Genomic DNA, 14004 nt, shown 5'->3' with positions numbered 1-14004 from the left:
TTTTTTTTCTTCTTTTTTCTAAGAGCATTTGCGGCTTTTTGTCTACTACTTTTTAATATCATTTCTGGAAGCTGTACAGATTGCGAAAAGTTATTGCCTTAGATAGGCGTAAATGCACAAAAGCTGGGAACAAAACAGTTTATGTTCTTGAGATTCAGTGATAATGTGCAAATCTTCATAAACGAATGATGAAATCAGGATAATACCCCAGACATTTTGTGCTTCGTATTAATTGCACTTCTTCGGGTGGATTTCATGACATTTTGCCTGTATGTTTTTACCAAAGAACTGTTAAAGAAACCACTTGAAATTTAAAAATATCAATAATGAGTCTAGCAGGATGTAAACATGAAAAAATTTCATAAAGCTCTAAATATCGTAAGTCCAGTAAGCAGCTGCCTAATACTGTAAATGATCTGCCTTTCTTGTTTCGTTTACCCTTTAGTAAATTGTACCGTGACTCAAATGTCATAAGGGGAATGGAAAGTTACTCAGTAACAACTTTTTTTATATCCTGATCTTATCAGCTAGTTGAAGTTGAAGACTTTGGCTAATAAGTAATACAGCAATATATACACACGGCGCTGTGTATTTTACATGCACATACGACTGTTATCTTACGCAGGAGGCCGCCGTTGCTCGTTCCTGCCATGAACAGGGGAGAATTTAAAAAGTCACTGTAGTATAGGCAGAGAAGGAATTGTGTCTTTAAGCCCTGGCTGCTAGATGTGAATGCATGTGCTTAGGTCGGCTGGTGTAACTGGCTTTACTGGTTTACAGGACAATACAGAAAAATGCACGCTTTTGTCATCGCGTGCAGTATAGGAGATTCAATTAAGACATAACGCCGAGCACTTACGATCCGAGAATTCATAAATAACGACGTGGCCCCTGAATAGCTTTGTCAGATCAAGCGAGAACCTTTGGTGGTGGGTTTGAAATGTCAGGTTTGCTGCCTGCTTAGCCCTGAAAACGACCGAATTTTCCTTTTCTTTGCACCAGATCCGAGACGAGTGGGGTAACCAGATCTGGATCTGTCCTGGCTGTAACAAGCCAGATGATGGCAGTCCAATGATAGGTTGTGATGACTGCGATGATTGGTATCACTGGTAAGTTGCTCTCATCCATCCTATTCTGCTCTTCCTTGGCAGATTGGGGCTATATTATTAAAACCTTTTTTTTGTTTTATAGTGGTTCATGACACTGGGAATATTTGAATGGCTTTGCTATGTCCAATTTAATAATCTGGGAGATATTTTTATCTCTGTTTCTCTGGAATTTGAAAAAGCAGATTTTAAGCTGTGGAGGAGCGTTACTTTTTAATTAATGGGCAATGGTGATAACAGTTGTTTTTTGAAACTGCTGGGAAATATTGCTGATACCGATAATTTTGTGAGAACTACAGGATTATGAACGTAGTGTATACAGACAGACATTTCAAATTATGAAGCATTGTATGAACAGTAATATAAATGTCAGCCCTTATAAAAGGGTTGGAGGGAATTAATCACTTTTTAGGCATTTTCTTAAACGGCTACGTAAAATCATAAGGTTTTTTGCAAATGTGTTGAAGAAGCATTTGAAATTATTTTAAATCTAGCCTATTATACCTGAGAGTGCGCTCATATTTTCTGTTAAAATAACGTTTCTTATCGGAGTGTCCTTTCAATATTTCTGTTTTGTTTCAAAGCAAGTGTTCTTTAGGTTTCTGTTCGATCATTATATTCATTAAGATAATGGTAATATAATCGCTATATTAATTTGAAGGCCAGATCCTGTCTCCCACTGGGAAGTTTCGTGTCTTTGGGTAAGAGAAGTGACGTTACTCCACTGAGATGGTCCGGTGTTTTCCTGTCCTTCACAGGCCTTGCGTTGGGATTACCACTGCACCCCCAGAAGAGATGCAATGGTTCTGCTCCAAGTGTGCCAACAAAAAGAAGGATAAAAAACACAAGAAGAGGAAGCACAGGGCACACTGAAGGCTTTGCAGCGGACTGAAGTCGTGCGGTCGCCGCGGCACCTCCTGCCCTGACTCCCGTTGCGGGGGAGGTCCAGCCTGCTCGTGTCTCACCCTTCGTCACCGGCTGTTAGGGTTATGACTCTGGAGTGAATCAGGGGCGAGGAGATGCTCTCTGTCAGGGCCTGTTGCGTTTTGCAGACCGTCCGAGCCCAGGGCGTTGGATTTTGGTACATTCTGAATCGTTTCTTTCGCCTACCGGAGGAAATTTGCACAGAGCGATATGAAGACTTGGGTAGTTCATGGTACCGCTCCCGCTCCTGTGGCTCGGCAGCAGCAAAGATGAATGTTGTAAATACAGATGTTTGTCCTATTCTTTCTCGATTTGTTATTAATCCCTCTGGAACCTTTGCAGGAAGGTGCTGAGAGGAGGGGAAAATGTAAATTGCAGTAAGTTGTAAACTGAGGAGACCTTCTGGAATAGTTTCTGTAGCCTGGATGCAGTTCAGCCTCTACTCCTGCTGAGCCAGATAGTCATAAAGTGGAAATAAAAAGTGGCTGGTAAATATTTTTGTGACAAGAATATATGAAGCTTTTTCCCTTGATTTTTAGTACTAACATAAAATAAACACGTTCGAGCTTTTGTGATATATCTTCTATTTTTAAAAAAAAAAAGTTTCTATTGTGTCGATTTTTTTTCTTCCGTGTGAATTTATTTCAGTGGACCTGTAATATATTTTATACTTTGGTTTTTTGTTTTTTAGTCTTTGCCTATGTACCTTGTCATTGCTTGTACATTTCATTGGTGTGTAAAAACACTTCCCATTAAAAGATTTTCACACATGTAAATACCTGATATTTATAAAGTACTTTTTTTTTTTTTTTAACTTTTTTTAGGGCTTGAGGATTTTTGTTTTCTTTTGCCTGAGAATACGAACCTAGCAGCTATTAAAAGCCCATGCGACGTACGCCTGTCCTCATGGCTTTAAGGGATTGGCGCGATCTGCCCCAGTGGTGCGTGCACGAGGAGCCGGCCAGCACCATAATTAGGCCTCGATTCAGATACTTAAACATGTGGTAACTTCTTAAGAAGTGAGTAATCCTGTTGCCTTCCAGGAGCCCGTTCCCACACTTGGTTATACACGTGCTCAAATGCCTTCTGAATTGAGAGCTGAGGCCAGGGGGCTCTGCACTTTTAATGGGAGCTACAGTGTGCTAATCTGTAGCTGGAACTCAGCTTTTTGGCTTTTTTTCCTTCTTCTTTTTTTTTTCTTTTTTTTTTTTTTTAAAACAAATGGTAGTGAGTTTGCCAAAGCAATCAGGCTCGTGTTTAGATGGAGGAGATGCAGAATGGCGTCGAGGCCAGAAGATGCGTTACTCTGCTTTGCGTATCCCCTTGGAAAGACCGGTAAAGCGAATACGAGTCGTATTCCCCATTGAAAACGAGGGGGGAAATTGCAGAGAAAAGAAAAAAAACCAACAAGTCAGTATTAGATATCTTAGTGCAATGGGTCTCAGAACTAAATAAAATATAAGAGTCAATCTGGGGAAAAAACTATACCTTTTATTTCCGAAGCGATTTTAGACTTCATTGGTTAATTTGGAGATGTTTCTAGTTTAAACCACACAGTGAGAAATATCTGATGTTTGAGAATATGGCCCTTTAACCTGTTGTGCAGATATTAAGAGTTATTTTTTAAATGCATCCAAATTGATATTAATGAGAATGAATTAGTCATGTTTTTAAAAGTACCAGTCTAGTTAGGGAAATGAGGCTTTGCCGACAGAACTGTTAAATTGCAAATCGGTGGAGATATGGATGAAATTGGTTTATTAAAAGTGCACTGTTACCTTCTTTGTTCAATGCCACCTCATTTATATTCTGTCCCTGTTAATTACCAGTCAAGAAAGTTCTTGGGTTTCTTTTTTTTATTTTATTTTATTTTGAATTGTTGGATGTTGCAAACCTGGTTCTTGTTTTTCTCTGCGTGTAATGTGCAGACATACAAAATACAGAATCTTTGGTCGTTTCTGGTTGCAATAATAAAGAACTAGCTTTTGGAAAGTTGTTTATCCCTTTCCTCCTTCCCTCCGTTAATCAGAACGTCTCACATTTAATCAACTAAATTATTCAAGGTGCCATGGGAGGGCTGAACTTGGCCGTTTCGACGCCCATTCGGCTATTTCTATGCGTGCTTGTGCGTTCCTACCCCGGGTCTTATGATTTTATAAATGACCCCTGTGGCAATAAAACCCAAGCATCATTTTCAGGAGGCTTGTGTGGCTGATGGGATTAGTAATGGGAGAAGGGGGCCCTTCACCTCCGGGTCATCGGTTTGAAGCCAGCCTTGGTCCGTAGCTGTGCAGAGCCTGCCTCCCCTTTCACTTACACTGGTGTGTATCAGGAATCAGTGGTAAAAAAGAATAATCAGCTTCCAAAAATAGTTACCTCCTGAGCAACCATGTGGCATGGACCTTCCTTACAGCCCCTTGTACCACCCAATGCTGAGCAAGCCCAGCTCCTTCCCCAGATGTTTGTATTTGCTGCTGTAACTTCACGGGTTGCGTTTCTTCTCCATAAACCCTTGCCAGAGTTAGGGCTGCTCCCTTGATTCGCTGCTCGGTTTTGTGGTTGGGCATTTGTGTTCCTCTGAATCCATTCATGATCTGGGCTTCGGACACCTCCGTCCGTGGGAGGAGGGCAGGGCGGGTGGGTTGCAGGTTGGTTTGCTCAAAGGGTGTCATGGAACAGCTTCAGTCTCTCCGAGTGGTTTTCCTGCCTCGGAGGGCAGCTTCATCCAAGAGAAAAGTCAGTTGTGAGCCCTGGCTCTGGAAAACATCTATTCCCATGGGTAGTGGGAGCAGAACTGGTTAAAAGTTTAGAAAGCAGAGAATTAAAGAGCGTTCAGTGAGAAGACAACCCACCATCCGCCCATGGTGTGTAGAGAAGACAGGTACAATTTTCCCCCCTTTGCTGATGCGCCGTACGCAGTGGATTTAAGCGGCGCAGCGAGTATTGGTAGCAAATATTCAAGAAAAAAAGCATAAAAGCTATTCCGTGAGAAAAGCTTGTTGGATCCTGCCTTTGACTCTGGGGCCAGATTATTATCTGGAGTGAGCTGGGAGTCAGTTGGAGCTGTGTCGGTTTGCACCAGCCCAGGAGCTGCCCACTCGCGCGGCCGACGTTGGGGCTGGGGAGCAGCTCCGTTTATTGTGAAACGAGGTGGGTTTTTTTATCTTTTTATCCTGTAAATCCTCCTTTGGGGCAGCCTGTGCCTGCAGGTCGCTGGAGAAAACGGCCGTGCCGGGTGCTCGCTGCAAAGCCTGTTAGTCATTAGGCAAAATTGCAACTTGTTAATGAGTTTTGCACCCAGAAAAAAACATGATGTTAATATTGAGGCTGTAAGCAGAAAGCTCAGAAACAAAAGAAACCGTCTTGACTACTGTTTTTTATTGGAAGGCAAAGTTATAAATGCAGAGCATCCATCCCCGGAGTAATGGGGATGCACTGCTCCTGAGATAATCTTCCTTCAGGGCTGTATGTCGTGCTCAAAGCATCATTTCTCTGCTTGACAAGGTGTTTCTCTTCTGAAGGTGTCCGCAGCTAAGTACAGTGAGGATCTTTATGCTCCGCAACTGATTTGTGATTCCAAATGTCCTGGAAGAGAAAGAGAATAAAAACCCCCCGAATCGGAGGGTATCAGAGCCTGCTGACTTTGTCTGGGCTTTCCAGAGATAAAATATAGTGTATTACTTCACTGTATCACCTAAACCTTCTTTGTTCTCCTTTCAATAGGACGATTAAACAAAGACCTACTAACCAAATTAAAGTATAAAATGAACGCTGAGATATGGAAACCTTGCCAGGAAGAATGTTAATGAATGAAGTTCACTAAAGGCATGCTGGCTAAGTTTTCAATACAAATAGTTTTATGGCCAATCTCTTTAGATCATAGCAGTTTTCTTTAGAAGTTTTAAGTCTCAAAAGTAGATGAGTTTCCTTCGCCGGGGAATGAATTAGATAATGCTCTGAATAAACTCCCTCTTCGTAGCCTTGTCAGTCATGCTACTTAGGAAACTCTCCTTTTCTTCTGGGGACTTTCGGATCAGCTGTAACCTAAAAAGTAGAAAGCTGCTATTAATCCATGGGTGCTGTATGGCAGAGGAGGCTGTAACGGGAGATTTACGGCCAGCAAACAGCTCGTACCTGGCTGATGTGAGCAGAAGCCTTTAAACGTGAGCGATGGCAGCTGATCCTGCTGTGCTTTCCCTCAAAGGTGATGTTTCAGCCCGTTTCAGGTTTACACCAGGTGAAGGGGGGACAGACATTTTAGCAGGGCCTGTTATAATGGCATGAGGAGTAATGGTTTTAAACTAAACAAAGGCAGATTTAGACTACATATAAGGAAGAATTTTTTTTTTACAAGGGTGGTGAAACACTGGCACAGGCTGCCCAGAGAGGTGGTAGATGCCCCATCCCTGGGAACATTCAAGGTCAGGTTGGACGGGGCTCTGAGCAACCTGATCCAGCTAAAGATGTCCCTGCTCACTGCAGGGGGGTTGGACTAGATGGCATTTGGAGGTCCCTTCCAACCCAAACCATTTTGTGATTCTAAGATGAGCCCTTTGTGCTTACAGAGCGACCATTTGCACCAGGATGTTAAATCCTGTGACGCTCTCTAGATGGAGAGAGGAGAGCTTGGGGCTACAAGTCCACCGTGCCCCTTTCGCCTGCTCCCCCTTGGCACTCCCCCATAATTTTCTTTCCATTCCTTTTTTGCTCTGGAGACCCTGACCCTTAACTCAGGTTTCTGGTGGCCAGCACTGAAACCACAGCAGCTTGGCGGCCGTTGGGTGCCTTGCACAGATGGAGACTTGCTTTCAAATGTGGTAGCACCAAGCAGGTGCTGGTAGGTGAGATTTGGTGGAATATTGCTGCCTTGAGCGATGACCAAGTAGGCGAATTTTTCAGAAAGCAAAGTGCAAAGTAAACCCAGAGTAGGTGGAAGATCTTCTACGTATTTGTTTAAAACACAAGGGAAAAGCCCTTTCTAATGAATACACAGCTCTTCGTTGTGTTCTCAACGTGAGCGTTCACATAAGGACTCTGAAACGGATTTATAAAACCAAACAGAAAATAAATTACATAGTTTTATTGCCTAAACGAGGGGATGAGGGAGAAAGAGACTTAAAACACATATACAAAAATTTAGGTTTCATCACCTGTCACAGGTAGGAATTTGGTATATAAATTGAAAAGTCTTGCCTGTCAGTTCCTCCCTAAGCCAGCGTGGTTTTGACAACTTTCTGTGCCTGTCTTTTGCTTACTGGGGACTAATGACAAGTGTCACTAGGTCGACACCGTGGTGTCACCTGGGGCCTCCGGCACTGCTGCTGTTTAGCTGCGTGTAGGAGACCTTCAATCTTCTTCCTTCAGCCTGATCCCTCCCCAAGTGTGGGACTGGGCACTATTTGCTGTGGATTTTTTTAGATTTGGCATCCAAATTTAAAAAAAAACAAAACCAACTGGGTTTTTTTTTCCTTATACAGGAACAAATTCAGAGGGAGGAACATCGTCTTGTATCGGGAAAGCTGGACACTGTTCTCAACTCTGTCGAGGCTTTACTGGTGCGTTTGGGTGCGGTGTCGGGGTGTGTCCCAGTTTCCATCTGCAGGGGGAGGATAACGTTTCCTGCTCTGGCAGCTCTGCTTCGGCCTTGGACCCAGATGATGTGAAGCTTGTAAAGACAGTCCAGACCTTCCCACGGGTTAAATAGCTAGAATAACACCCTTCACACGGGGTGGATAAAACTGCAGAGCTATTAAGAGCTCCCCCAGTGCCAGGTCTGAACCTGCTCCTCAACTGAGCCTTTCTCTGCACTTCTGCGCTTGTGTTTTCATTGAGTTTGGGAGCTGGAAAACATCTACTGCACTCCTGAAGCAGGCAGATCCTTTGGCTTTGCAGCTTTAGTTGACCCTCTTCCAACAAGTTTTCCAGCATGAGTCCTACCCTCTTTTTACCTGCTGATTCTGAGCCTTTCTGTGAAAGGAGCCTGGCTGAGCTCACATTGAGACCTTGTTTTGCCACTAGCTCTTTGTGGGGTTTATCGGAGAAACAGCTTCTCACTTAAAATTGCTTCAGGGACATCAAAATACACCTCTCATAATTCATACAATAGCTGCCTTCTCTGGGCTTTGTGGGCTGTGAAATGTCTGGGTTAGTGCTTGGAGTTGGCATGTATCAAGATGCTGAGGATGAAGTGATGCTGTTGTTCTCTATACTTTCTGCAAAGACAGCTGCTCAGTCAAGCCCAAAATACAGGCCTTGGCCCCAGTATCTAATAACCCAGCCCGGCCATTGACTCCTAGTGTCACCTACATTCTAAAAGGCTGGATTTGTGGTGCCACAGCTCAGGAGGAAGCACATCCCTTCAGCCTGCCCAGTTGCTACTGGCTAAATTCTGCGTTTCTTTGGTTTCAGGATTGCTTTGGCCTGGCAAAAAAAAAGGAGGTTTCCCAAAGAAAGGACGTTCAGCAATTTTGTGCTGAAGATCCCACTGGAGGTGCTGTAGCTATCTAATATATGAGATGACGTTTAGGGAATATAACCATGACCTATGCAAAGTCTTGAGCTGAACCAGCGACAGTGTCCCTTGGAGATGCTCTGGCTTGGTGGACAGTTTACAGTGGAGAAATGTCTTTCAAATTCACTGAACCTAAACTTCAAGTGTCATGTGTACGTCCTGTCTGGGATGTAAGTCCACCTGGAGGTTTCATAGCAAACATAGCAACACCATGAGTTCAAGCAGCCATCACAGTAGATCTGCTTAACCTTTATTCAGACTCTGTTTCCCTATTTTACTCAAACCACGAGAGATCTATTTTGCAAAAATCTTGTGTCCCTTAGAGTTGGGAAAAACACCTCCTGCCTACCAACTCTTTTGATAACTGATCCTGCTCCATTTGATTCTCTGTGTCTCGTGTTTCTATGCTCTGCAAGATTTGGCTGCACGACCTATGGGGGCCAGAAGGCTGGACCATTTTTGCCCTGTGCTCCCAAGTCACAGGGATTCCAATTCAGATGTGTTTAAGATGACTATTTAGCTATTTTGAAGACGATATATATACCTCCTCTTTCAAGCAAGCGTGCATCTGGGCCATGGACAACAGGAACGTACTTAGGAGCAGCACACTGAAGACAACAGATGGCAAGTTTGTCCTTCCTGTGTAGCCTCTAGATTAGCAGCTGCTAAAGCAAATATGCCTTGAAAGGAGTAAATCTGAAGTGTATTCAATCTTCCACCCATAGCACGCAAGGTAGCATGGCTATGCGAGGAAACTGGTGCTCAGGACCTTGTGGTGCTTTTTTCCTCTTTATTGTTGTGGTAAAAAAAAAGTGCAGGAGAAACAGGTAGTTCTTACATGACCCATACTGCTGGTGCCAAAGTTTCAGCCGTCCTCTGTATACACGGCAGTGACCTTTCCAGCAGGTTGAGTCTTTTCTCCACATCTGGCCAAACACAGATTCTTCTGTACCACTAAGGGCATGGACCTGTTTCTCTTAGCATGGCTTCTGCAAATATGGAAAGTGGGGTTCGTTTGTCTCTAATTAATCTAACCATCAGGGGATATTTTCATTCTTTTGACAGGCTTGGATGGGAAAAGGATGAAGGGGCAAGCAGAGGATGAAATGTTATAAACTACTAAGAAAACACGCAGTTTGAGTAGATTTATTTGTCCAGCATAAGAACAGCTCAATTCCACCCTCACCTCTCATCACCCGCATTGCAGGCTTTGGAGTTCATAATTTGCCCAGTGTGGGTCCAGCTCGTCTCTGTGCCCAGGACCTTTGGAAAACTTCAGCGCTGAAACAGGCACGGTTTGCAACTTCTTGCACGTCCAAGGGCAGATCTGCTGTTGCGAACAATGGTGAGGCCCAAGGTGAACTTTCGGCAGGTATCAAATCCTCCTTTCAAGCCAAGAAGTTCCCACTACTAGAGAGCAACGCTATGGTCTACTTAAGTTTTGTAAACCGTTAATGAGTCACTTGATAGCAGCCAGATCAGTTCGCTTACATGGAAAGGGCTCCTGTTTCTCCTGGTGGCGTTGGCTTTGGTGTGCAGAGCAGGGGAGCGCGGAGCTCCAGTGACTGATCCTTCCTACACTCACTTGCACAAAGGTATGGCAGTGCGATGGACTCATCTCAGATTCCTTCGGGAGGTGGTGACAGAGCTCCACCTTAATGAGTTCATCGCCCTGCCAGCATTCTTCCCACACCCAGGTGCCCATGTTGGCAAAGCTACGCTCCGCCAACTTGCTGGAAAACGTTCCCCGGGCTTTTAACAGGCTACAGATCTCGGGATGCCCGCCCGACTCCTCATTTTCAGTTGGCCCCAGTTGATGGTCCGGTTGTGTTTACCAGCAGAACCAAGCGTGCTGGTTTGGTGTCAGGGAAGGAGGGCAATGGGGAGACGCGGGGGGGACCAGATTAATTGCCAGGGCTCCCACTGGGCCAAGTTTTGTACAAATCAGTGTGCAGGTGGGTGGAGGGAGGAACCAGTGCCTTAGCCCGTGCCTGAGGCTCCGGTGAGTATTATACCAGCTCTGTTTACCAAAGCCATGCTTAAATGGCTGCAGAGCTGCATCATGTCTTTGTTTTTCTTCTTGCTTCTGCTTCGTGTGAGCCGGTCATGGAGTTAACACTTACCAAATAGTATTACTCGGACTTCTGGTATGATTCCAGCCTTGGATGCAGACGTTGCAAAATAGTTTCAGAGCTGAGTGTACTCTTGGCATTGCCTCCCCCAAGGTACTCCAGTTTTCTGCAACGACTTAGTATCTTAGCTGTTTATCTCCATTTGGGGTTATCCTTATCTCAATCAGAACTGTCCTGCTGCTTGCAATGGGTCCCTCACTTTTACTTGTCTGGCACTGTACGTTTCCCCTCTGTGCCAGACAAGTGCCTGTTGTCATCTGCTGGAGATACGTCTTCTACACCTCTGGTGTCCAAGAGTATGGAAGCTGCTGGAAATCAGACTTCAGCAGACAGCAACCTGCCCCTTCCTTGCTGGCAACACACTCTACAGCTGGAGAACACAACTGATCACTATTTATATGAATTTAAGACGTAAGGGGACCTCCTGAGACATGAAGTCAAATTTTGCCTCCACAGTGCAACATATCCCACCATGCCGTTCCTATACTTGCATGCATTTGGGCAAGGCGAGTGGGTGTTCCCAAAGATTGCAGGGGGAGGGTAATAAAAACAGATAACTATTCGGTGTGGGTATTAGTTTAATGGCTTATGGACTCAAAAGCTGTGGTAGTCTCCATCGGATGTGCTTGGAGAAGTCACGGGGCCGGGCTAGCGCCACTCACTTTCTGTGAACGAGGACTGATTCGTTTTCTGATGGTGTTACGAAGAGTGAAACCAAAGCAGGGTGGGTGAAGTGATTTGTGCTGGGTCACAGGGCACGTCAGGTGCAAAGCCAAGATGGGAACAGGCACATCTGAGCTCCCAGCTCCCCTTGACACCAAGTAGATGTGGCTGGGATCGGAGCCACCTGAGGACAAGAGGGTCAGTAACTGCAGATCGACATCACCTGAGGATACAAGAAGAGAAACTACCTCCTACTTTCTAAGTTTGAACTTCCCTCTATCAGCTGATCCTTGCTTTAATAGCGACATCTGTTACAAAACACACCTTTGAGCCTCTTTCACCCTTGGATACCTGTCCAGGTACTTTTCCAGGCACCTTTATATGAACCTGTCACTGGGGGCATCCGCTTACATTGAGTTTTTATCCCAAAAGTGGATCTCAGCTGCCAAGATCTTCATATCATAGACAGGCAGAAGTCTGGATCCCTCTGCAAGGTCCTTCCAAACCAAAGGCACGGGGAGATGTCTGTACGTGGGCTTCCCCCGAGGCTGCTTGATGCGCCTCCCAACCACAACTGGGATACAATGCAAAGCAAAGCACTCCAAGAATTGGGCAGGAAGTGGAGATTTTGGCTAAAATCAGGTTCTTTTCTTCTTGAACCGAAAGACACATCTCTGCAGAGACCCTGGCCGCTTAATCTCAGGTGTGCACCTAGAGAGGACTGTGGTCTGGTAAGCAAACTGGAAATGAGAGGCTCCCAACTGGTTGCGATTAATTCTATCAGCTAACAGACATCTGAGAAAGACATTTCCATTTCTGTGGTCCCAGGTCAAGATAATGTGTTTCTAAATCCACACTTGCTTTTTCTTTAGGTTAGTGCATGGCATCCCCTAGTTGAAGTGGTTTAGCTGCCTCCACTGTAATTTTCCACACCTAGCTTCTTTGGATTTCTTTTTTTAAGTCTCACCTTAACTCTAAATTTATTTGGGTTTGGTTTAGTTCGTATCATAATCACAACATTCTTTTGATACATTTTTTTTAAGTCTTGTTTTACTGAGATTTGCTTGCAACCTTCGTTCCAGTTTACCATTTTTTGTGCGTGGGGATATTTTAAATGAATATAATTATATTTAATAGCTTTTGCAGGTACTAAAGCATCTTTTGATTTGAGTCCTAACTTTCGTTATTACCCCCCACACACATACACACCTTTTTAGATATTCTCTGTTTAACCTATGCCTAGAGATTAATTAAAGTGTCATTAAAATGCCTTTAGTACGTTTTGTGTCCTACATGCCTGGAAATATTTTTTTCCCACAGTCAGAATTGTTGTGCTTGTACCAACAATAACTGGCATGTGGCTTGTTTTGTAGATCACCATGAGATATAACGAACGCTCCTAATTAGAAGAAAACACATTCATTTTTTGGATGCCTGTTCAAAGTTTTCTGAGGAAGACCCACTATTTGTTCATTTACATCTCTCCATCGCTCTTGGCTGGCCCTCATGCCAGGGACGAGCGCTTGCTCGGGAGCACAGTGTGAGTCCCGCATCACAGATGACTGCAAAATGGAAATTTAGGATCTTCCTAACCAGTTATGGGGCAGAGTGTCTACCCCATCCATACATTTTCAAGCTTGGAGTGTGTCTAGTCGAGTCTTGGGTACAAGGTCTCCCTCCTCTTCCAATATTTCTGCTTGGTGAGAATGCACAGCTGGAAATTGATCTGGATTTAGAGCATGTATGCCAGGAGTAGGTTTATCTACAGCCAAGTCCTACAGCTGCCCTTGCAAAAATGAAGCTGGTCAAAAGTTGGGAACGAGTGTCCTCTGGCCATTGCTATTGATGACCAGAAAAACTAAAGAAGGCCAAAAAACTCCAGAATTGGCTTAATCCCACGTTTCTTTCTCCCTGCATTGTTTCCAGCCCGGTGGTCTCTTGCCAGCTGGGTTGCTCACCCAGAGCCCCCGCGTGCGGCGCTGACAAGGACCCGCCGGGATGCGAGATGCTGCGTGAACGCCAGATCGGTATCGCTGCTACAGCAGGAGCGAGCTTTGCCCAGCGGGCTGGGGGGCTTGGCACGGCGCTGGACAGGAGTGATGTGCAAGGAGCTGGAGGAGAAATTAGGGGCTCTTGGTATCTCCCTGGGTGAGGAGTGGGGCCGGTCCAGGTATTAACATAAATAATTTGGGACACCACACAAACCCAGCGATTCCTTCTCCAGCCTTTTGCATCTCCTTAAGAGTATGAAAAATCCCCAACAAATAAATGCCCATGTGAGCAGCTGGGTTAGGAAAACAGAACCCAGACTGCACAACCTCCCCAAGGACCCACTTAATCTCTAGGTGACACCTTTCTGAAGTGGAAACCAGGACTCTGCACTCCTCGTTCCCAGTTCCTAGGGAGCTGGAACATGAAGCTGGGCAAGGCATCAGGCTCCCGTGCAAAGCCAGCACCAGCTTGGAGGTGCCACAGCTGCTTTCTGGTTTCACCTCCATCAGAAAAGGAGCTGAGACTCCCAGCATCCCAGAGGTTTTCAGCCAGGGAGCCAAGCTCAGAGCCCTCCTTATCCCCTTGCTCGGTGGGACACACCAGGAAGGTATTGGCTCAAGGGTCATGGATGCTTTTAGCATCACCCTGGAGCAGCTCCTGCAGTCTCCTCTTCTAA

At 44.9% G+C, this 14004-nt stretch overlaps 1 protein-coding gene across 1 annotated transcript in view; it reads left to right on the top strand.

Moving 5' to 3' along the window:
- TAF3 (TATA-box binding protein associated factor 3) overlaps window positions 1-2600 on the top strand; it is a 120283-nt gene extending 117683 nt beyond the window's left edge. Inside the window, exons 6-7 of the mRNA XM_086474861.1 lie at window positions 1003-1109; window positions 1865-2600. Of these exons, the coding sequence (XP_086330987.1) occupies window positions 1003-1109; window positions 1865-1979 (222 nt within the window). The 3' untranslated portion in view covers window positions 1980-2600. The remainder of the gene's footprint in view (window positions 1-1002; window positions 1110-1864) is intronic.
- The last annotated feature ends 11404 nt before the right edge of the window (window positions 2601-14004 follow it).

Source organism: Leptosomus discolor, chromosome 1 (genome assembly GCF_034619465.1).
Source record: "Leptosomus discolor isolate bLepDis1 chromosome 1, bLepDis1.hap2, whole genome shotgun sequence".
NCBI classification, from domain to species: domain Eukaryota; kingdom Metazoa; phylum Chordata; class Aves; order Leptosomiformes; family Leptosomidae; genus Leptosomus; species Leptosomus discolor.
Note: the sequence above shows the minus strand (reverse complement) of the source record. Positions and strands in the feature narration are given on the sequence as shown.